The sequence below is a fragment of the Mizuhopecten yessoensis genome, unplaced genomic scaffold, assembly GCF_002113885.1.
Source record: "Mizuhopecten yessoensis strain PY_sf001 unplaced genomic scaffold, ASM211388v2 scaffold11163, whole genome shotgun sequence".
NCBI lineage: Eukaryota > Metazoa > Mollusca > Bivalvia > Pectinida > Pectinidae > Mizuhopecten > Mizuhopecten yessoensis.
The window spans coordinates 873888-898791 of NW_018408911.1; the positions used below are offsets into that span (position 1 = coordinate 873888).

Consider the following 24904-nt stretch of genomic DNA (forward strand, 5'->3'; position numbering starts at 1 on the left):
CTTTATAACTAACTAGCTTCATTTCATTGTAAGCTGGCTGGCTTCCATTGTCTTGTAAGCTAGCTAGCAAAATGTTTTTCATTTTAAGTTAGCTAGCTTCTCTTTCATTGTTGAGTGCTGGTCAAGAATCTGCAATATTTTCTGTGGCTTCTATTGTGGCACAAGTAGAACTTAGTAGTGCACCATTTTTTATCTTGTTTAAGATCTGACTAACAAAACACATTTGTGAGATCTAGTATGAAATGACAGGTGTAACAAGTGTAGCTAAATCATATCAAGTGTTAACAAAGATCCTTATTGTAAAATAATTATAACAATATCAGATCTTACCCTTAAAGTCACTGTAATGGAAACCTATATCTGTGTGTTTATGCATCACACTAATAATCACAATGAGCAATGCACATGGTGTATATATTGTACAATGAATCGCGATCAACAACATTATTCATGAACTTCTGAGAAATGTACATGGTGTATTTATTCGGCAATGAACCTCTATGACATTTTACATGGTTTATCTATCATGAACTTCTGAGCAATGTATATGGTGTATTTATTGTGCAATGAACCTTTGCAACATTGTACATGGTTTATCCATCATGAACTTCTGAGCAATGTACGTGGTGTAATTATTGTGCAATGGACCTCTGTGGCATTGTACATAGTTTATTTATCATAAACCTCTGAGAAATGTACATGGTGTATATATTGCGTAATATGACCAATATAGTATTATGCACATCGCAGGGAAATGTATTATGTGTCATGTATACCTATTACAATAAATACATGATGTCTGCATCTTACTATAAGTTACAATACAATGTACACCTCAATGTATCCAGCTAAAAACCACCTATATTTTGTGAAAAGAAAATAACTTCACAACACAATAACTTGAATTCAAAATATTGCACATATTGATTGCTGCATGATTTGACCTGTAGTTTGAGATAGAGCAGTAATGGGCTATTTAGTGTAGGTATTTATACTTTTGTACATATACACAAAATCAATTCAAGGTAATATTTTTATAGTTCTGAGGTCAAGGTCATCATATAATGGCCTTTACAAAGCATGTAATTTCATGTTAAAGCATGTACGAACTGAAACAAGGGTTTAAACATTTTTTGGTGCACCTGACACAAATTTGTAAAGACTGACTTACATATATGCTAATTAAGGTGCTCTGCCTTGCATCCTTTGCCATCTTTTGTTTAAACAACATCTTCTGTAAAACCATAATACCTAGAGTCGATATAATTTGTCTGTGACCTATGGTGAAAGTTTGTTAAGAAATGACCTTGACCCATCTTCTAGGTCAGCAGAATAAAGTTAATATGAAAATTTAAACAGCTTCTTCTGCAGAAGTCTAAGGTCTAGAGCTGTTACATTCAACCTATATGTATCTCCTCGTAGTAAAGGGCACTTTTTATGTAAAATACTTTAAAATCATTCTAAAGTACCATACCAACATAAAAAAAACTGAGGAAGTGGGCATGGGCTATCAGGTTTCATCAGACAAATGACCTTGACCTTCTTTCCATCTCACAAGGGTCAGATATTTCAAAATCAAAAAAACAAAACAAGGTGGTCCATTATTACAGTCTTTTTAATGACAAATTGCTTCCTTGTTTACCAATAATATCCTTTCTGCTTTAAATTACTTCCCTTTTATCCGCTTTTCAAATGTCATTTTTCATGTTTAATCATATAGCATTTTGATAAAACCCAGTTTAGTCCATAATGTTTCTTGTTGTTATCGTTCACTAAGAGTTGATGTCTTAGTAAATGTACAAAAATCCATTTCTCTCAGTTTCATACATTTACACATTTTGTACCTGAATGTTCAACATTAGAATTTACACTTTTCAACACATGTATTTTTGTAATTCAAGTTTTTAGACTTGGCTGAATTTTAACAATGAAATTCCAGTGAAGGACAAATTATTTTCGTTAAGATTTTGTGAAACTGAAGCCAAAAGATGTAGACACTACTTATTTGCTTTGACATTTTAATACTTTCACTTAATTATTATGTAGCGTAATTAATTATTATGTAGCGTAATTTATTATTATGTAGCATAATTAGGCAGCTTCATTTTTGTAAATTAAAAAACTATAGTTTGTATATGTGGCGGTATATTTGCATACTTTCTTTTTTTTTTTCATTTCTGCATTTTCAGAACCATAATATTGTGATATTATTTCTGTTTAATGTCATTTTTGGGGCATTAGATGAAGATGGGGGAACAGAATTTGGAAAATTACTTTACATATCTGTGCAGGGTGTACAATTTCAAACTGAAAGTACGAGACTTCAGGCCGTTCTATTAACCTTTATACTGAAAGTACGAGACTTCAGGCCATTCTATTAACCTGACCTGTAATTTCCTAGTCATTATCATACACTAGCCCTGACATAAATCTCCTTGGTCGTCAGCCTTGTGTTATTGTACATCTCCGAATAGGTATAAGCTTTATATGAGGTTTCAATATATATTTAAGGCTAATAATTTAATGTACTGCATATCATGAAATATTCGTAGATATTTTCATTCGTGGCTTGAAGCCATTAAGATTGTATTGTGGTACAAACCTTCGTGGATACACCCATATAAAACAGACAGTAGTCAAGTATATCAATTAAATTCATTGTTTTCATGGTTCCAAAGCCTCCACGAAAACCATGAATGTTTATATCCTTTAATACTGGAGATTGTTATAGTTAATTCTTGTTATATATTTATAAGAGCATCATTCTGTACACAATCTACGATGGCCTTTTAACGATGAGATTGATTCAGTGTTAATTGTTACACTCTCAGGTAACACAAAATACAAGTGGTTAACAGATATAATGCAAATTTCAAGACTTCAAAAAAAATGTCATGCAACCTTGAGAACAGTGTTAAGCTATTGAATGTGTAATGATTATAGAATTGTTTTATGTGAAGTTTAATTTCTTTTGCACGTAGGGCAAGTCTGAGTTTATCGGACGGTCAATCACAAAGCCGTTGGTGAAGAAAAGCAATGAAAAATATGAAATGCCTAAATTCCCTCCACGCCTGGAATGGTGGGACATCCGCAGAGGACCAGACCGCGCCGGGGAACTGCTGGCAACCTTTGAACTCCTACAGGTAACCAATCAGATTACTGCACTTTAGGAATGACTGAGTTATACATGAAGGCATTTCAATGTTGTTTAGCAAAATTATCAGTTGTTTTTTCCAGCATGATATTAAAAGAGTAATAAATAAGGATATGAGTAGAAATAATTTATTTGCAACCAGAAGTAGAACTTTATCATGGAAAAGCCAAGGTTTTCTTCAGCATCCTTAAGCTATAGATCAGCATGTATGGAGTGACGTGCCCAAACTTCTATATATTACAGTGCTTGCTTGCAAGGTGGTTTGCAGTTTGGTTCGACTCTGTTTTAAAAATTGCATGCCCGAGCCATAAATGGCTGACTGGTTCTCATTTCAACGAGAAAAATGATAGTTCCATGATTAATGTAGACCTATAATTACATCATAAAGTTAATTTACCATATATGGTGTTTTTAGATCAATAGATTTTTGGTCTAGAGCCAAGTCTGATAATGATCTTGGTCACAACTGTTATTCCATACATAAAATCATAATTGTATCAAATTATCTCCCTTATATGAAGTGATCTCCTTTGCAAACACTTCTTTTCGTATTTGTGGGGTTACTTTAACATAACAGAAGTTGTGTGTTAAAATGTTGGCACAATAGGAATTCTGTGGCATTGTTTTATAGGGGTAACTATCCAAGTTTTGAAGTTAATTTCATAGTTTAAAAAGTTTTGTCAATGAAGAAAATTTGGCCTTGGTGTTGATCAATTCATGTGAAATTTGCTCAGCCTGAATTTCCTTTTCATTATTGTCGGTCTGTTTTTTATCTGCTATGTTGTAGCCATCTTTGGTATATTATTCTTTATTTTTGTTCCATCATTCCTTTGCTGTTTGACCTTTATGATATATAAGTTACTTGCTATTTTTGCTATTGCTATTAAGGTATAGCTATCTTGGCTTTGATATCTGCTATGGTCTTTTTTTCATTGCTATTTTATATGCTACAGTCCAGCATTCTTTGTTGTTTCCTATGACATGATTTAGCATTCTTTATGATTCTATATGCTACAGTCTAGCACTCTTTGTTGTTTATATCTGCTATGATTGAGTATTTGTTGCTATTTTTCGTATAAAATGACCTAACTTTCTGAGCTTTTATGTCTGGTATGGTCTAGCATTCCTTATTATTCTATCCCTTATGGTCTAGTAATACTTGCCATTTCATATGCTGTGGTCTTGCATTCTTCATTCTATCTTTTATGGTCTGGCATTCCTTGCTATTTCATGTGTTATGGTCTAGCATTCCTTGCTATTTCATGTGTTATGGTCTGGCATTCCTTGCTATTTCATGTGTTATGGTCTAGCAGTCCTTGCTATTTCATATGTTATGGTCTGGCAGTCCTTGTTATTTCATGTGTTATGGTCTAGCATTCCTTGCTATTTCAGGTGTTATGGTCTGGTATTCCTTGCTATTTCATGTGTTATGGTCTGGCATTCCTTGCTATTTCATGTTTTATGGTCTGGCATTCCTTGCTATTTCATGTGTTATGGTCAAGCATTCCTTGCTATTTCATGTGTTATGGTCTGGCATTCCTTTCTATTTCATGTGTTATGGTCTGGCAGTCCTTGCTATTTCATATGTTATGGTCTGGCAGTCCTTGTTATTTCATGTTTTATGGTCTGGCATTCCTTGCTATTTCATGTGTTATGGTCTAGCATTCCATGCTATTTCATGTTTTATGGTCTAGCATTCCTTGCTAGTTCATATGTTATGGTCTGGCAGTCCATGTTATTTCATGTTTTATGGTCTGGCATTCCTTGCTATTTCATATGTTATGGTCTAGCATTCCTTGCTATTTCATATGTTATGGTCTGGCAGTCCTTGTTGTTTCATGTGTTATGGTCTGGCATTCCTTGCTATTTCATGTGTTATGGTCAAGCATTCCTTGCTATTTCATGTGTTATGGTCCGGCATTCCTTGCTATTTCATGTTTTATGGCCTAGCATTCCTTGCTATTTCATGTGTTATTGTCTAGCATTCCTTACTATTTCATGTTTTTGGGTCTAGCATTCCTTGCTATTTCATGTGTTATTGTCTAGCATTCCTTACTATTTCATGTTTTTGGGTCTAGCATTCCTTGCTATTTCATGTGTTATGGTCTGGCATTCCTTGCTATTTCATGTTTTATGGTCTAGCATTCCGTGCTATTTCATGTGTTATGGTTTGGCATTCCTTGCTATTTCATGTGTTATGATCTAGCATTCCTTGCTATTTCATGTGTTATGGTCTGGCATTCCGTGCTATTTCATGTTTTATGGTCCAGCATTCCGTGCTATTTCATGTTTCATGGTCTAGCATTCCTTGCTATTTCATGTGTTATGGTCTAGCATTCCTTGCTATTTTATGGTCTAGCATTCCTTTCTATTTTATGATTTATGGTCTAGCTTTCCTTGCTATTTCATGTGTTATGGTCTAGCATTCCTTGCTATTTTATGGTCTAGCATTCATTTCTATTTTATGATTTATGGTCTAGCTTTCCTTGCTATGTCATGTGTTATGGTCTAGTATTCCTTGCTATTTCATGTTTTATGGTCTAGCATTCCTTGCTATTTCATGTGTTATGGTCAAGCATTCCTTGCTATTTCATGTGTTATGGTCTGACATTCCTTGCTATTTCATGTTTTATGGTCTAGCATTCCTTGCTATTTCATGAGTTATGGTCAAGCATTCCTTGCTATTTCATGTGTTATGGTCTGGCATTCCTTGCTTTTTGCTATTTCATGTGTTATTGTTCTTGCTTATTTCATGTGTCATGGTCTGGCATTTCTTGCTATTTTATGTGTTATGGTCTGGCATTCCTTGCTATTTCATGTGTTATGGTCTGGCATTCCTTGCTATTTCATGTTTTATGGTCTAGCATTCCTTGCTATTTTATGTGTTATGGTCTAGCATTCCTTGCTATTTTATGGTCTAGCATTCCTTTCTATTTCATGATTTATGGTCTAGCATTCCTTGCTATTTCATGTGTTATTGTCTAGCATTCCTTGCTATTTCATGTGTTATTGTCTAGCATTCCTTACTATTTCATGTTTTTGGGTCTAGCATTCCTTGCTATTTCATGTGTTATTGTCTAGCATTCCTTGCTATTTCATGTGTTATTGTCTAGCATTCCTTGCTATTTCATGTGTTATGGTCTAACTCTCTGTGCTTTTATGTCTGATATGGTCTAGATTTCTTTATTTTTCTTTCTGCTGTGGTTTGGCAATCATTTCTATGTCATATGTTATGGTCTAGCATTCCTTGCTATTTCATGTGTTATGGTCTTGCAGTCCTTGTTATTTCATGTGTTATGGTCTAGCAGTCCTTGCTATTTCATATGTTATGGTCTAGCATTCCTTGCTATTTCATGTGTTATGGTCTGGCATTCCTTTCTATTTCATGTGTTATGGTCTAGCATTCCTTGCTATTTCATGTGTTATGGTCTAACTCTCTGTGCTTTTATGTCTGATATGGTCTAGATTTCTTTATTTTTTTTTCTGCTGTGGTTTTGCAATCATTTCGATGTCATATGCTATGGTCTAGCATTCTTTCCTACTCTGTATGCTTATTGTAGCATTCTTTGCTATTTCATCTGCAATTCTCTAACATCCTTTTCTATTCTATCTGCTTTCGTGGTCTAGCATGGATTTGCTATGGTACCCTCCGAACATTTTGTTAAATGCCACACAGCTTCTGTCGTGATATTATATGTCTGATGATGTTCTAGGTAAGATGTCATTTGACTCAGGAAAATATTTTTTCTGTACTTATCAGAATGCAAATATATTTTGGATAAAGTATTTTCTTGATAATGGCAAGGCTAAGATCTAGATTGTGGTTTCAAATAAATCAGCAGGTGTGTATTTACTGGGTGATTTACGATACTTTGACCTTATCATGAAAGTACAGTTACATCGCTGTAAGATTGTTATGCCTGATCTTTGTTATGTTTCCGTTCTATAAAATCAGACTGTAAGTACAAGCATTCCCCATATCTAAAATCACAGTATATAAAAATCAAAAGTGGAACTTTTTGTAAGATAATTAAATTCTTGAATTTATTTATTGTTTTACTAATAAGTAAGTGGGTGTTTTTTTAAACTGAATCAATGAAAAACATTCAAAAATTTCCACTTTGTCATGATGCTTAACCAATTATCATAATGTACGCAAAATTAATCAAAACTCAGATGGTGTAATTGTCTCCCTTATATGAAATTATCTCCCTTGCCTGTATTATGAGCACGTCCAGTCTTTGTCCTTGATATTTAGAATGTGCATTCTTTGCTCGAAAAACTTCACATTGCCTAAATATTTGACCGTTTTAGGTATGTATGACCTCTAGTTGTTGTGGTGTAGTCAGATCTGGTAACATGTGGTCAAGATTTAAGTGCATGTGTACCAAGATATGTGAATGTGTTATTCATGTACAATCACATGTAGTGCTTGAGGTCACTTAATGTTTTGAAGGTCACTGAATATTTTTAAAGGTCACTTAATATTTTCAAACTCAGAATATTCTTAAAGGTAACTGCATTTTTTGGTCACCTGAGCTTTGCTCAAGTGACCTATTCCAATCACTTTCCGTCCGTCGACGACGCGTCGACGTCCGTCGACGTCCGTCGACGTCCGTCGTCTGTCGTGCGTAAACTTTTTACATTATCAACTTCTTCTCAAGAACCAGTGGATGGATTTTTTTCAAACTTGGTCAGAATCATCCTTGGTAGATGAGGCTACCAAACCAATATTTCAAAAATCTTCTTCCCCAGACTCAGAGGTATTACAGTCATTTTCTCTGCATGGATGGAAAGATCATCAGGGGCTTTATTTAAATTGTAAATTTCAGGACCCCCGAGCTATCCGTTCTCCCTTGGGGAGGGGGTAAAGTTTACTATAGTTTATATAGGGAAACAACACTTTTGGGTATATTTTGACAATTTTCTGTTGGAAATTATTTTTTCCTTGGTGAGAATTATCCTCGGAGGAGAAAGATGGTTTTAAATTGTAAAATTGGGATTCCTACCCCAACCCTAGGGGCCAGGGCGGGGCCCAAAAGGGAAAATTAACCAATATTTCAAAAATCTTCTTCTCCAGACTCAGAGGTATTACAGTCATTTTCTCTGCATGGATGGAAAGATCATCAGGGGCTTTATTTAAATTGTAAATTTCAGGACCCCCGAGCTATCCGTTCTCCCTTGGGGAGGAGGTAAAGTTTACTTTAGTTTATATAGGGAAACAACACTTTTGGGTATATTTTGACAATTTCTGTTGGAAATTATTTTTACTTGGTCAGAATCATCTTTGGTGGATGACGGTATCACATTGTCAACTTAAAATTCCTGCCCAATCCCCAGGGGTTAGAGCGGGGCCCCAAAGGGAACATTTACAAATATTTTAAAATTCTTATCCTTTGATGACATGACAAGTATTGTATTTCACTTAGTTTACATGCTGATTTCCACATCACATCTAAACAATAAAATAAAGCTACCAGTACCTATGATATAACTCAGGTGACCGCTAAGGCCCTTGGGCCTCTTGTTTTGAAATCTGAACATTTAAAAGGTCACTGAATATGTTCCAGGTTTTCTGAAACATCATTTTATGTTTATTAAATATTGTTTATTTCATTGAATATTCCAAAGTAATGTTTAAAAGGTCATTGGGTATTCTGGGTATATAATTCTTTAAAATTATAAGGAAATTGCATTCTACTCCCCTATCACAACAGTTTAAAAAAAATCAACTAAACTTATGGAATTTTGTCAGAAGGTATTAAATGTGCATATGGCTGATGCCTGATTCATTATTGTGTTGACCTATGTTGTTGGCTTAGAATCCTGTACAAGTTCTACCACAGAACAGTTTAATTTGTAACCTGAAATTATGACAACTGCAACAGTGCAGTAATCCTTGGCAGGTCCTTTCTTATTGTATTTTGAGACATATTTACTATCTCTTGTCCAGACAGAAAGTGCAAGATAACAACAGAATGTAGGTTATAACTAATTATTAGAAGACTTAAAAGAGACAATCAGATTGATGTTAAGAAAGGAGACTTCACCAAATCAGATTGATGTTAAGAAGGGAGACTTCACCCAATCAGATTGATGTTAAGAAGGGAGACTTCACGTCGTCTGTCTGATATATAATTTAGTGCACAGTTTTCCTGATCATTGAGACAAGACAAATTTTAAGTATTTGCTTCCATCACATACATTTGAAAACCATTTCCGAAGTTATGAATGTGTTATTTGATTCATGAAAAACTTAGTCTCAGAACAGTGATAAAATGGAACTCATAGGAGAGCTCTCATTAGGTTTAGATAAGGTGCTGTGTGGTACCTCCACCCGTTAATAATGACATGCTTTTATATTCCTGTGGATCTGATAATAGCAAATCTTCAGATTAAATGACAGTGCTGTCTTAGATGGAAATTTGAAACTAGGATATGTTGAAATCTGTCAAAATTTGAAAACTAAAATTGATTAAAATCTGTCAAAAATTGATAGAAGTATAATGCTATATATATATAGTCATATATCTATTTAAGTTATACACATCGAACAAAGATATGTTCGGATCCATTGCCCATATTGGATCCTACCGTTATTACTTATGAGACCTATATATAGGGTAGGATATATATACATAATTTGAAGAAGTGACATTGATGAAGAACAGCTAACAAAAAGGCCCGAGTCAGTCTCAGAGATGTACAGCTTTTTTTCTAGCATAGCTGTAAGTTAGACAGAATATAATAGAATCCCATAGAGAAAATTCTCTTTACAAATAAATCTGCAAATTTGGAAAAAAAGGTATGTTTCCCTTTGGAGACTTTTCAAAGTGTATTATAGATTATGGAGGAGCACTTCCTTTTTAGAAAATAATATATATTTGCTGCAGAAATAAGCTAATAGTTGTCATGTACAAGGGCACAAAATATATCCAATATTGCTTTTGTAAATAGGCACAGAATATATTCTATATAATATGTGTAACTAACTAGGCACAGAATAAATCCAATATTACGTATAGATACAGTTGATATCAAATATTATGTTTGCATTGTAAAACGCTTTATAAATATATATGTGTGTTGCTGTGTGTGCGCTCCGTGTAAGGGGCGTGGCTTTCCTCCCTGTGTGTAGTAACGTGTTATCCCCGTTGTAGTTCCCCTTCGAGGAGGCAGACCTTCGCGAGGCTCATCTCACTCCGCCTCATGCCAGGAAAATTAAGCTGGTATCATAAGCCTACTACTTTTCCTCCAATATTTTTGCTAAATGTTTCATTTTGTACTTTTTTTAATCTTGGCTGTTTGTGCTTCGTAATTAGTTCTACGATTTTCTTATCTGCTGCTTACTAATCTGTATATACCTTTTGGTTTCTGCAAATTGAATGATCTTGTATTTTTGTTACTTGCATGATAGTATTGATTTATATGATAATCTGGTATTCAACAGTAAGTAAAGTGGACTGGTATACCTGGTAACTTGACCAGTGATATCCATGATTGGAAATCATATTAAAAATATATTAAAAATATATTGAAAAAATTGGGATTTCATAAAAAATGACATGTTGGTGGAACAAAATTTTCTTGAGTGATTATATAGAGACAAATATGCTATTTAGGGAAGTACATGTGTGGTGATGGAGGTACATGTGTGGTGATGGAGGTACATGTGTGGTGATTGAGGTACATGTGTGGTGATGGAGGTACATGTGTGGTGATGGAGGTACATATGTGGTGATGGAGGTACATGTTGGGTGGCAAGAACATTCATTTTGGCAGTGAGTTGTGATAGAGAAGGAACTTGTGGTGTGGTAGGGACTTGTGGTGTGGTAGGAACTTGTGGTGTGGTAGGAACTTTCTCTGTGACAGGGACTTGTGGTATGGTAGGAACTTGTGGTGTGGTAGGGACATGTGGTGTGGTAGGAACTTGTGGTGTGGTAGGGACATGTGGTGTGGTAGGGACTTGTGGTGTGGTAGGAACTTGTGGTGTGGCAGGGACTGTGGTGTGGCAGGAACTTGAGGTGTGGTAGGGACATGTGGTGTGGTAGGAACTTTCTCTGTGACAGGGACCTGTGGTGTGGTAGGAACTTGTGGTGTGGCAGGGACTGTGGTGTGGCAGGAACTTGAGGTGTGGTAGGGACATGTGGTGTGGTAGGAACTTGTTGTGTGGTAGGAACTTTCTCTGTGACAGGGACTTGTGGAATGGTAGGAACTTGTGGTGTGGTAGGGACATGTGGTGTGGTAGGAACTTTCTCTGTGACAGGGTCTTGTGGTGTGGTAGGAACTTGTGGTGTGGCAGGGACTGTGGTGTGGCAGGAACTTGAGGTGTGGTAGGGACATGTGGTGTGGTAGGAACTTTCTCTGTGGCAGGGACTTGTGGTGTGGTAGGGACTTGTGGTGTGGAAGGAACTTGTGGTGTGGCAGGAACTTGTGGTGTGGCAGGGACTGTGATGTGGAGGGAACTTTCTCTGTGACAGGGACTTGTGGTGTGGCAGGGCCTTTCTGTGTGCCAAAGACTTGTCGTGTGGCAATGACATGTGGTGTTGCAAGGACTTGTGATGTGGCAGGGACATGTGGTGTGGCCAGGACATGTGATCTTGCAGGGACTTAGGGTGTGGTAGGGACATGTGATGTGAAAGGGACTTGTTGTGTGGCAGGGACTTGTGGTGTGGTAAGGACCTGTCGTGTGGCAGGAGATTTGTGTTGTGGCAGTGACGTTTTAAGTGGCAAGGACTTGTGGTGTGTCAGGGACTTCTGGTATGCTAGGGACTTGTGGTGTGGCAGGAGATTTTTGGTGTGGTAGGGACCTGTGGTGTGTCAGGGACTTCTGGTGTGCTAGGGACTTGTTGTGTGACAGGAGCTTTTTGGTGTGGCTGGGACTTGTGGTGTAATGAGAAGTACCTGTCCAGGAAGCGAGTCCCTAAGGAAGAAGATCTGTTTCCAGAAAACCATAGAATAGGAAATATTTCTTCACCTTGCACTATTCCTTAAATATATTACTGGAAATGTTCTTGCCAAGTAAAATACCAAATTATTTGGTAAAACATTTTAGTAATGTCTCTCGGTAGTACTGATGTCCTTGTATAGTTGTTTGTGTTTTTACATACAGTTTGAAAAATTAATGTCTAATACCTGACCAAACAAATTTCAACTTGTTTACAATTACAACTTGTTTACAATTACAACTTGCTTACAATTACAACTTGTTTACAATTACAACTTCAATTTGAAAAAATACAGTTTAGTTTGGTGATAAACAGACAACTCTAATACTGTGGACAAAATACAACTCATATCATCAGTGAATATAAGTTTTGGTTCCTTTAATGAAATCACAAAAACGACTTCTGGTTTGTTTACTAAAGACTTGGTTTTAATGTCATGTAGTTGTAGAATTGATATTTATAGATTATCACAGCTGTGTTTTCAGGATTTGTCGTGAGAACAAATTTAATCAAAAACTATTTTTCGTTATTCTGGTGGAATCCATGGATAGTTCAGAACTTCTATGTTGGGTAATGCTAGAAAAATAACAATACTAAATAAGTAGATTAGCTGAAAGTTGGTGAGAACCCATCGTCATTAGATTGATCTGTATTTTGTTGTCTATGTGTACAAAATTATCCAGAAATAAGCCCATGTCTGGTGGTTAATCCACTCTAATGGCTTTGTCTAAGATTTAAAATTTTGTTTCCAGATCTTAATATTCCTATCAACCTTTGTACTTATTATATATGAAGTATGAAATAAAATATTGTTTAAACCAAGTAGTCCACTTGGCCGGTTCTGGGGCCTCAAACTCACATTCATATAACCTTTGTCCCTTTAATAAGCTCATTCGAAACTTTGGATCCTGCGTTTTATATTGGCCCCATGGCTTATTGCAGAATTAATTTGGGGATGCAAAGAAAAGATAAAAACTTCAAAAATGTATATGCAAGTCTATCAGGATATGGGCTTTTTACTAAAAGATGTAATCAATGCTGAGAAAAATAGTGAGAAAAGAATTACCAATGTACATTTTTTTGTGATATTTTCATCATCTTCTTTTTAATTATTTGCTAAAGGAGCTTTGTAATTTTTGATTTTATTGTAAATTGATTGATAGTGCACCGTGTGCCGATAGTGATCACAATGTTTTCACGCATGCAACGGATCTTGTCAGTCTCAGATTCAGCATACCTATGGAACATTATTTTGTGTTTTCTTTCTTTCTGTAATTTTTGTATGTCTGATGCTGTAATCATCCAAATGAAGGTGCCGATTAGAGAGTGATGCTGATTGGTATTTAGTTTGGTAGTAACCCCCCCCCTTTAAAAGTGGTCTCCTAACACAAGTGGTCTCTTTAAACAAGTGGTGCCTTGAGTAGGATTTGTATCCCTCTCATGATGGAGCTTTAAATCATACAATAAGTAGTTATTTGGATAGAAAGTTACATATGTAATTTGTATACATTTGTATATGCTAGAGCTAGGAGGAATCAAGAGGTAAATAACATTTAAAAAGATTAAATTTATAAATAAGAATAATTCAAAGTAAATAAGAAAGATAAGGTATGAATTTGTTTTATGGCTTATCCTGTCAAGATGAGGTTGTGGAGGTGATATAGCCGTCCGTTCGTATCTTCAAATGCTTCTCTATATATTTCACCTGTTGTCATTTGTCAAGCAACTTTATTTTTATGACAGATTTTGATAAAACGAAATTTGCCTAGTATGGGAGTACCCTAAACAAGCCTGTGTTTCAGAAGGTCAAGGTCAAGGTCACCGATATTAAGATTTTAGAAAATCTTTATTATCACTCAAACAACTACATTTCCCAACAAATTTTGATCAAATTGTTTGGTCAAGTATGAAAAAACCTTGAATGAGGTCATGTTTCAGAGTGTCAAGGTCATTGTAATTCTAGGTGTTACATCCTGGATCCACCTGTTAAACAACTTAGAAAAATATTAAAAGTCACATGATCAATATATTTGTATGGAGTTTTGCCTATACAGAGAGAGAAATGCCAGGGTGGTAGAGTAGGGTGCCATTATTTGGATAATTACAGCAACACTTTGATTTTTTTTTGTATGCTTTGCATACACTTTTAATTCTTTCACCTTTTATTTCTTTGACTTGAAAATTCATATAGGAAACAGTTTTATTACGATTTATGTCTGAAATGTTATTAGTTTGCATTCAATTGTAAGAGTAAACACTTACTTTAGATCACCAAATAAAAAATCCTTATATTTCACAATGTTTCCAAGAATTCAACATAAATGGACAAAGGAAGCATGAGCTGTAAAGATAATGGTTGTAATATGGCAGACATTGATGGTTTTATTTCCTATAATGATCTCTATTGTAATTCCTCCATCAGTTGGCAGCGTTTGGCGACATGTCTGGGCAGGACTTACCTCCCCTTCAACTTCCAGCTGCCTCTGACAAAGATCGTGGGCCCATTATGCCCGTACCAAAGGGTATTCGGCCAGTTCTCAGCAAACATCGCATAGAGGTAAGGCTGGGGCAGAGCAAACATCGCATAGAGGTAAGGCTGCAGGCAGAGCAAACATCGCATAGAGGTAAGGCTGGGGCAGAACAAACATCGCATAGAGGTAAGGCTGGGGCAGAGCAAACATCGCATAGAGGTAAGGCTGGGGCAGAGCAAACATCGCATAGAGGTAAGGCTGGGGCAGTATGGTCAAAGAAAGTCGGATAGTAAGAACATTAGTACAAAATTTAGTTATGGTAAAACCTGTCTAATCTGACACTCTGTGGGACATAACACTGGTCATATTTAACAAGGATGTCAAAACACAAAGGTTTTATTTGTTACAATAGTGTACATCATTAGGTTAGATTTCACTGGATGTTAAAATACTCAGGGGTCAGATTAGACAGATTTCACTCTACTTGATAAAACATGCCACAATCATCTTGAAGATCAAACCTTTATATCATGAGGTGTTTGATAGTGAATGGTTCATAGAAAGTTATACAGATAGTCTCTGGTATAAAAGATTTCAACTAAAAGTCCACACCATGTCCTGTGACCTTAAAGAAGTTATATTAAGCCTCTCCCATTACATAATGATAGTGAATGGTTCATAGAAAGTTATACAGATAGTCTCTGGTATGAAAGATTTCAACTAAAAGTCCACACCATGTCCTGTGACCTTAAAGAAGTTATATTAAGCCTCTCCCATTACATAATGATAGTGAATGGTTCATAGAAAGTTATACAGATAGTCTCTGGTATGAAAGATTTCAACTAAAAGTCCACACCATGTCCTGTGACCTTAAAGAAGTTATATTAAGCCTCTCCCATTACATAATGATAGTGAATGGTTCATAGAAAGTTATACAGATAGTCTCTGGTATGAAAGATTTCAACTAAAAGTCCACACCATGTCCTGTGACCTTAAAGAAGTTATATTAAGCCTCTCCCATTACATAATGATAGTGAATGGTTCATAGAAAGTTATACAGATAGTCTCTGGTATGAAAGATTTCAACTAAAAGTCCACACCATGTCCTGTGACCTTAAAGAAGTTATATTAAGCCTCTCCCATTACATAATGATAGTGAATGGTTCATAGAAAGTTATACAGATAGTCTCTGGTATGAAAGATTTCAACTAAAAGTCCACACCATGTCCTGTGACCTTAAAGAAGTTATATTAAGCCTCTCCCATTACATAATGATAGTGAATGGTTCATAGAAAGTTATACAGATAGTCTCTGGTATGAAAGATTTCAACTAAAAGTCCACACCATGTCCTGTGACCTTAAAGAAGTTATATTAAGCCTCTCCCATTACATAATGAAAGCATGATGCTAACAGTGGTTTGGTTGTGTAGATACTGTTCTGGGGTGTGCGTGACCTAAAGCGTGTCCAGCTGACCTCCGTCGACAAGCCTCGTATTGACGTTGAGTGTGCAGGACAGGTCCTACAGTCTTCCATCATACAGACATGCAAGAAAAACCCTAACTTCAATGTCCCTGTCAAGTTCTTTGATGTGGTAAGTTATATACATAAAGTAACAAGGTGAGAATATGTCAAGATGGAGGATCAGGTTTTCCACGATAAATTTGCATGAAAATGGTAGTTCAAAGGCTGAAGGTGGCCAAATATAACAAAGCTACACATATACTTCTGTTGCTGTCATAGTGGGAAAATGCACTGTTTCTTTTTTGTAAAAATTAGATTAACCATAAAGAGTTTTTGGAAAGTTGATTTCATTATTGTTTTCTGAAAATGAGACATGTAAAGCTATTAGGAATGTCAGTCACATTGAGAGATTCATTTTCTACACAACAGGACTCTGTTATCCTGATGCTGATACACTGATGATAAAGGCACTTTTAAAGTGTTCATTTCTGTTTTATGGAGAGATAAACTTTTTGTTCCAGGTTTTTATTTGCGAAAGAATTTGATCTGACCATTAAACTTCTGACTGTATTGAAAAATATTCAGAAAGTGATTCAACAATGGAATTAAACTGTTCAGTAAAATGACTGTAAACCATGGATTTTTCCTACAGGAGTTGCCAGAAAATGAGTTGTATTGTCCTCCGATCACGATTCGCTGTGTGGACTGTCGGAATTTTGGGCGCTACGTCCTAGTTGGCACCCACGTCATCAACTCCCTACACAAGTTTATGTATGTACCCACAACCAAGAAAGCCAAGTCCATCATCTCCAAGCTGTTTCCAGGTAAGGGACATCACTCACATAACAAGGGACATCACTCATCTAACAAGGGGAATAACTCTCATCTCACTGGTGACATAGCTTTATTCTTACAGAGGATATAAGTCACCTCACAAGAGACAAGCGTATCATTCCACAGGGGACCTAACTCTCACTTTAATGACCTATTATTCTTACCTTATCTTAAGTCAAATTTCAGGGGGAATTACTCTTGTTTTGTTAGAATAATTCATAACACATTTTTTCACATTGTGTTTAACTATCTTTTAGTTGTGTGTGTAACTGTTGTCTTTCTTACATAATAAAATTGACCTGAATCTTATTTTTGTAACAACCAAGCTACATACCTGTCATCACATAAGGGTCATAACTCATCTTTTCACATGTGGTATCATAACTTTCTTTTCACTACCAGTTTACTTTCACATCCAAGGACCTAACTCAAATTCCCTTTGTTCTTTCAATTACCAACTTCTTCTGTATTCATGAAAGCTTACGATAAAGGTTTTGGTTATTTAATCGTCACTTACTATTTCTTGACATTTTTGTATTTTGTATATAAATAATTTTGACCAAAGATGAAACAAAGGGTAAGTTGAGCTTCAGAATATACCTAGTCAGTTGGCTTTAAATGTACATGTCTAACCAGTATCGGGTATAAAAGCTCACATAATCACGGCATTGAAGTAAGTGTAAAAAATAACACTGTAACCACAAGGAGGAAGAAAGCTACTAACATGAGTTCAGAACCATCAACAAGATTTTCATTAAAAAAATAATCCTATAAGTCATCGCCCTTTGATAACAAAAAAAGGAGATAATTTGTCATATTCAAGAGTGTTATAGCTATATTAAGTAATTATATGCATATTTTTTTTATTAATTACAATACCTACATTGTAAAAGAGTCTGTTCATTCCGCAGTAATTTTTCTGCTGCTGTTTCATAGTGGTTTGTTCCTTATGAAAATTTGGAAATAAAAAAATATGCACAAATCACTTTTTTGGGAAAACTAATCAGGAAAATTGATGAGAAGGGGCCTAATTACAGCTCCCAAACTTATACTGAACCCTGAGTCTGTTTGTATGATTAATCTCACACTATAACGTTATTGATAGAGAAAAGAGACAATGTTGTTAATGGTTCTTAGCTTCAATATGCTGTATCAGACAACTGTTGTTAATGGTTCTTAGCTTCAATACGCTGTATCAGGCAACTGTTGTTAATGGTTCTTAGCTGCCATACGCTGTATCAGACAACTGATCAGATTGGTGTAGTTATACAACAAGCTTGTCACTGTCTATAATCACAAAGTGTACAAACCTCATCTTCACAAATAAAGGATGTTTTTTTTTTAAAGATTTCAAACATTTCATTGTCCCAGACAATATATAGGAGTGTCAGAGTATACAATATAAAAAAGAAAAGGCTTGCCGAAAAGGAAACATTTACATTCTGCTGTAATAAATGGCAAAAATGACGTTGAATGGGTATTAAACTTGTGAAATCTCTATAAGTATTTTTGTGAGTTTATCATAAGATTGTTGTTTATATGAGTTGCACAAAGTTGTGGTCTTTGTAACTATTTCTAAATCCTGACAATGTTCTCTATATGAGTATATATGGAAAGGTGTTGCTTTCACTCATCAAAAGATTGTGGTATCTGTATGTCAAGATTTGATTTGCTTCTTTTCCCATTAGGGCAATAAGTCTTATCTTATGATAAATATTTGTCACATCAGTAAAGAGAACAGATTTTATTTATCTGTAGTTTTATACAGAATGTTATTTTTACACTATTTGTTCTATATACAATTCAGATATAGCCATTACTATGGTCCTTCTTGTGTTTATAATATTATCTACTTAAAACGTAATATGAAATGAAGAACTGTTCCACAATTTGAGACACTGAATGACAATGTTTGTATTGGTGGGTCCTGACGGTGTATTCCTCAGGTGGTGAATCGGTTTCTCTGACCCTGATAATTCATTTGTATGGCCCTGATGGTAGGGGTTGGAACAGTATACATGGTGTAGTTGTATTGTGGTATTTTTCGGTTCATCACATGGTACAACAGCTGTTGAAGACGGGCCTTATAGGGGTACTATTTTAACAAGCACTGGTGAGAATTTATGAAAACACCAAGCATAGTATGAATGCAAGTTTCCGATTGGTCCAATGCTCTCAATGAACCATTCAAGTGGGGCCTTACTTAGAACCTGTGTTGTGACTGAAAAAGTTTAAGATGGCATTGGACAAACCACTTGACAAATTCTCCTGTATCTTACCGTTCATCACTTTAGTTTCAGAACAGTGGATTCGACATCAGCAGTTGCTGAAGAAAATGTTTAAATTGTTTGAGGAGCCTCTAGTACTCCTTTTAAATATTTTGCTGCATAGAGTGCCCTATTACAATACTGAATACCCCTCCCCCCTTTGACCTTGTACTGCAATACCTACAGAACCTTGAGCTTTGGACTGTGACTGTTTTGGGTAAGGCAGGTGCTAACAATGTCTCCGTTTTTACTATAGAGAACGAAGGTCCTGTCTCAGGTAGGACTTGCATGGCCATACATACTTGACACAATAGTGACCCATGGTCTGTCTCCCCTTCCAATACTGGGCTTAATGCATCAATCAGTGGTTCCCAGAAATTGGTTAGGAAAGACAGACCATCATTTCTTCCCAAATAATATTTATACAAACCCCTGACTGGATGCTGTACATGTAGTACTTTTTTGATCCAAATCTTTGTAATTTCATACTTAATAGCTACAGTATTGCTTGATCTAACATATACATGTATATATATTTTATCCTATAACTGCTATGGGTTTCATTAATCTGAGCCCATGGATTTTTTTTTTATAGTTTCATTATGAAATATATAATATCACATGGCATGGTGTCACCCCAGCATTATTACCATGTATATCCTACAACAAGGCCAGGGAGCTAACACATAAATTCTGACTGAAGGTATATATGGGTGGTTTATTGCAAGACAATAAGACAGCATTTGGAAGCATTTCTACTTAACAATATTATATCATATGTGTGGGCTGATAACAATATTATATTATATGCGTGGGCTGATAACAATATTAATTATATGTGTGGGCTGATAACAATATTATATTATATGTGTGGGCTGATAACAATATTATATTATATGTGTGGGCTGATAACAATATTATATTATATGCGTGGGCTGATAACAATATTATATTATATGCGTGGGCTGATAACAATATTATATTATATGCGTGGGCTGATAACAATATTATATTATATGTGTGGGCTGATAACAGGCTTATTGTGGATAAAATATAGGGTATCGCATCTTGCATTAAAAAAATTCTGATCAGAAATAGAAAGCATGCATGAGAAAGTTAGTTTTCCTTGAAAAAAATATGATTGATGTGAAAAAAACAGACGTTCGAATTATGGATATGATCAAAAATCATCATTGATTATATCTTATGGGATAGTCATTGTAAATATAATTATGAGATTCCCTTCTTACAGATTTCACCTGTTTTGGTGTTAAGCAAATGAGAAGTTTAAAACATGATTTGTATAAGAGATTGTAAAGTATGAATACAAAATTAATTGGCTGATGTTGTCATTCAACGTGAAATTGTTATATCACTATCCAGAAGAAAACTGTAGGTCAGGGGACATACTCCATTAGCGTGCTTTAAACTACATCAAAAATAACGATAGATAATATTTAATAGATAATTTGTAAGTTTGGCGGTCAGATTTGGTGCCGTGACCAGGATTAAATACTCATAATGGTTTAGACTCCAGCTGTTATAGAATTTAGCAATAGCATTACAGGTATGATATAGTTTAGAGAATGTCTCAAAGCTTAAGCTAAGTAGTTTCTTCTAGAGGTTTTAGGAAATAGTCAGATAGTTTAGATTCTGCATAGAGACTCTTCACTCCCACATAGATTTATATTTATTAAAATGATGCAAAATTAGTTTGATATGCTTCGTCTTGTTGTAGCTTTCATGATACATTTTTAAATCAAGATTATACTTGTATAAACTGCATGATCCCATATGTATTTCTCTGATATATCAGTGATATATAATAATATACTTCTTTTCCATTTATAATCAAAATCTTTTCCATTTATAATCAAAGCTGATAAGTATAGATGTTGATGTACTTTCATGTATTATGAACTTTTGAAATTCTTTTAATTTTTAATTATTAACAATAAAAATATGCATAAGCAATAATTTGAATGATTACTTTTTCTTTCATGATTTTATTTCCATTTTCTTCATATCTTTCTATTTTTCTTTTACTATTTCGTCTCTTTCGATTCTAAAAACATTTTGTTAGTTACATGAACTTCTCCATCATTTTCTAACTTTCATAATAGGTTCTTTGTAACAAAGGTCACAGAAAATTCTACATAAAATAAAGGAGGATTTTGACATTTCAGAATGCTGTCATTTTTTTCCAACTTAGCAGTAAAGAAGACCGCATTTTCCTAAATACACAGGGAAAACACTTTTTTAATTAAATTCTGCATACCAGATACTATCACCACAGTCAAACTTTTGCCTTTTATGTTTCCATATATATATAGTACCATACTAATATGTTGATGTGTACGAGGTTTATTACTTCCATCCTGATTTTGTTAAGCTTGATCTACCAGAAAATGTCGAATAAGATTGTTTCATTTGATCATCATAGGAACAATTGGGTAATGTACTTGAAATCTGATTTTGTAACACAATGCATTGCTGTTATTTCACAGGAAAGGACCCAGATGCACCCAAGATTATTAGTGAAGGACACGTGTCTGTGAAGGCAGATGATGTTGCAGTGACGATTGACGAACGCCTGCCATTGGTTCACAAGGAGCCGTCTCGTGTTAATATAGACTTGGTAAGTCTACTTTCTCATTTTAGAGACAAAAGGTGTTAATAGGACTAACTAAATCTGTGGTCACGTCAGTCTTCAACAAATACTTGTATGTAGGCTGTACATTGAATTTCTGTCCTGTGACGCATAAGACCTGAAGCCTTAGTTTAGACCTTTTGTTTTTATACCAACCACTACGGTAAGGGTATACATTAATTGTTACTCAAATATTGTCTCCATCTGACCTTCCGACCATCCGTAGAATATATTTTGTTGACATGACATCTCCTGAACCTGTGTACTAATATACTTTATATTTACCATTGTACAGTAACAAAGTTTTACAGCTAATTAAATCTTGATGGTCATTGTTCAAGGTTGAAGGGAGCCCCTGCTCACCTTGTTTTTATTCTCATTTCATGGTGTTCAGGCTGCAGAAAAGAAGGAAAAGAAAACAGCAGAGAACAAAAAAAGGAAGAAGAGTTCAGCTGATGATGAGGATGACCTTGACCTTGAGAGTTTGGACTGGTGGAGCAAATATTTTGCTTCTGTAGACACTTTGATCATGGTAAGATATCCCATCCCTACCCCCGGGGTTCTGTAGGGGTGACTTACATAAAACAGGTATTTAGGTAGAGGTTCCCCTCCCTGCCCCTAGGGGGTTTGTAGGGGAGACTTACATACATGTAGAACAGGTATTTAGGGAGGGGTGCCCATTCCTGCCCCCGGGGTCTGTAGGGGAGACTTACATAGAACAGGTATTTAGGTAGGGTGCCCATCCCTGCCTCGCTGGGTCGGTAGGGGAGACTAACATAGAACAGGTAGTTAGGTAGGGGTTCCCATCCCTGCTCCTTCCAGGAGTCTGTAGGGGAGACTTACATAGAACAGGTATTTAGGTAGGGGTTACCATCCCTGTCCCTCCCAGGGATTGATAGGAGAGACTTGCATAGAATATATATTTAGATGATCATCCCATCCTTGCCCCCAGGATTCTGCAAGGGAAACTGGATAGGACAGGTTTTATGGTAAGGTATTCTATCCCTGCCCTCAGGGTTCGCAGGGGAGACTATGATAGACACGTTTTTTGGGTTAGGTGAGACTTAGATAGAACAGGTATTTAGGTGAATAATCCCATCCCTTCCATGAAGGGTCAGTAAAGGAGATATGTTATGAGGTGAGGGTTCCCATCCCTGCCTGCTGGGGTCTGTAGGAGAGATATTGATAGAACAGTTATTTAGGAAAGCATCCTTGTATGGTAAGGTTGGGAGCGTCAAACTCAAAGGGATGTCCTACCTAAGTGTTAAATGTTAAAAAGGGATATTCTACGTGGCTGTTCCTATGTTAAAAGGGATATTCTACGTGGCTGTTCCTATGTTAATAGGGATGTGGTGTCTATCTAATGAAGTGCTATGTAAGGATACTATAGCTTCAATGTTAAAGTGCTAGATATTCTGTGTTTGGCTTTTTGTTTATCATTGGTAACTCACAGCTTATCTCCACAATAGTAATCCTGTAATGATTATGACCTTGTCCTACGACCTTTACTTGATATTGTGGGCTGGCTGTGATTTTTTTTTAATGTTTTGTCTTCTGAAAGTTGATCATGTATGGCCTTTTTTTAATTTGGTTGATATATTTAGAAATCATAGTGTATATTACAAAAAGACATCTGTCCATCTGTTGAAGGATATGATAAAACAAAGATTAGTACAGGTGAAGTCACATAGACCATTATAACAAATAACCTAACACTCATGGCTTTTTCTTCACTTAAAAATTTGTTACCTGCAATTTGCAAACTATGTATTTACTAGTTTGTCACTTAAGGGTGTAAGCTATATAATTGGGAGTTAAATCTCCTTTCAGAGAGAGTTTCACTCTATAGTAAAACATATTCAAAGATTGGATACATTAAATGATCAGATAATTACCTCTTATTAAAAAATGTTTTAGGGGATATCACTCTCACACAAATTATAGGTTTACCTTGCAAGGTAGCATATATCCTTAGGGGAGATTACTCAGAGACACATCACAAGTATCAGGTGAAGAGTAGCAAATCTCCCCAAGTTAAAAACTAAAAAATTAGGGTCTGTTGAAACATTGATTTACAGTTATCAGAATATAAAATGAAATCCTCTTATTTTTCAATTATGCTTTTAGCAGAACATAATTTCATATCCTAATATTTCATAAATCCCTTACCAGAAAGGCTCAAGAAATTTATGTTAATTCCCAAAATATCTCTCCAAAAATTGACTTTTGAGTAATGTTATTATTTCACGAAATCATAGAAATATAAAAAGAAATGTAGTATCAGGTGCAATAAAGTACGAGTTATACATGCTGTTAGGCTTGTTATCAAAGTTCTGTGCTGAAAACATTGGACCAACATAAGATCTTATAAAGGTATTTGGTCACTTCAGGAATAGGGTCAGAAAAGGAAGGAGTCCAAACTGATGTGTTTATTAATTGCAAATATCAATAAACTAGAAATCAAATAATTATGAACAGTTCTTATTTACTAATTCTGCAAGCTTTCCAGCGACTGAGACTGTTTAACAGTTCATGAAAGCTTCAAAATGAACTTGACTAACAAAAAGCATGATATATCAATCCTACAATAACAAAGCTAGTATGATTTCTCCCCTTTTAGTGAGAAAATTGACATAACTTTTTTGTGCAAGATTATGTGGTAAAGTGACACTGCAAACTATGAAGATGCCATTCTGTTCCTATGGTTACAGACAATACTGAATTTTACCACTACTTGCCAGTCTGGTAGCGGTAGTTAAATCTGTTTCCAGACGTTTGAAGTCTTGCCACAGTGAAATGTCTATTTTTTGTCCCAATTAAATCATAAACTTTGTTGAACCAGCCATTTTTCAAATTTCAATCAGAAGCAAAACAGAATGCTCCATGATTTTTTAACAGGTTTTAAGTTACAGTTTCCTCATTTGGTTCCCTTGTTTTCACTGCTAGCTTTCAATGTTTCTAGAGCAATGCCTTTCCCAAAGATGATAAATGGTATCAACCTTACAGTTTCATTCAACATTTATCTAATATATGTATTTAGTTAATAATATTATTTTTCTAATGGAATATGTTCCCAACACGATCAATAGAGTTTTACAACTTGTCAGCACTTATCATG

The 24904-nt window shown here is 35.4% G+C and overlaps 1 protein-coding gene across 10 annotated transcripts in view; it reads left to right on the forward strand.

Annotated features, from left to right (window-relative positions):
* Positions 1-24904, forward strand: part of LOC110467166 (otoferlin-like) — a 250887-nt gene that overhangs the window by 126266 nt on the left and 99717 nt on the right. For 4 of the 10 annotated variants that reach the window (XM_021524133.1, XM_021524128.1, XM_021524127.1 and 1 more), the window contains 9 exons: positions 2982-3143; positions 10315-10383; positions 14525-14659; positions 16004-16165; positions 16688-16859; positions 17435-17446; positions 19393-19413; positions 21644-21774; positions 22181-22318. In XM_021524133.1, coding sequence (XP_021379808.1) covers positions 2982-3143; positions 10315-10383; positions 14525-14659; positions 16004-16165; positions 16688-16859; positions 17435-17446; positions 19393-19413; positions 21644-21774; positions 22181-22318 — 1002 coding nt within the window. The remainder of the gene's footprint in view (positions 1-2981; positions 3144-10314; positions 10384-14524; positions 14660-16003; positions 16166-16687; positions 16860-17434; positions 17447-19392; positions 19414-21643; positions 21775-22180; positions 22319-24904) is intronic. The other 6 variants (XM_021524137.1, XM_021524131.1, XM_021524132.1 and 3 more) reach the window with 2 other exon arrangements.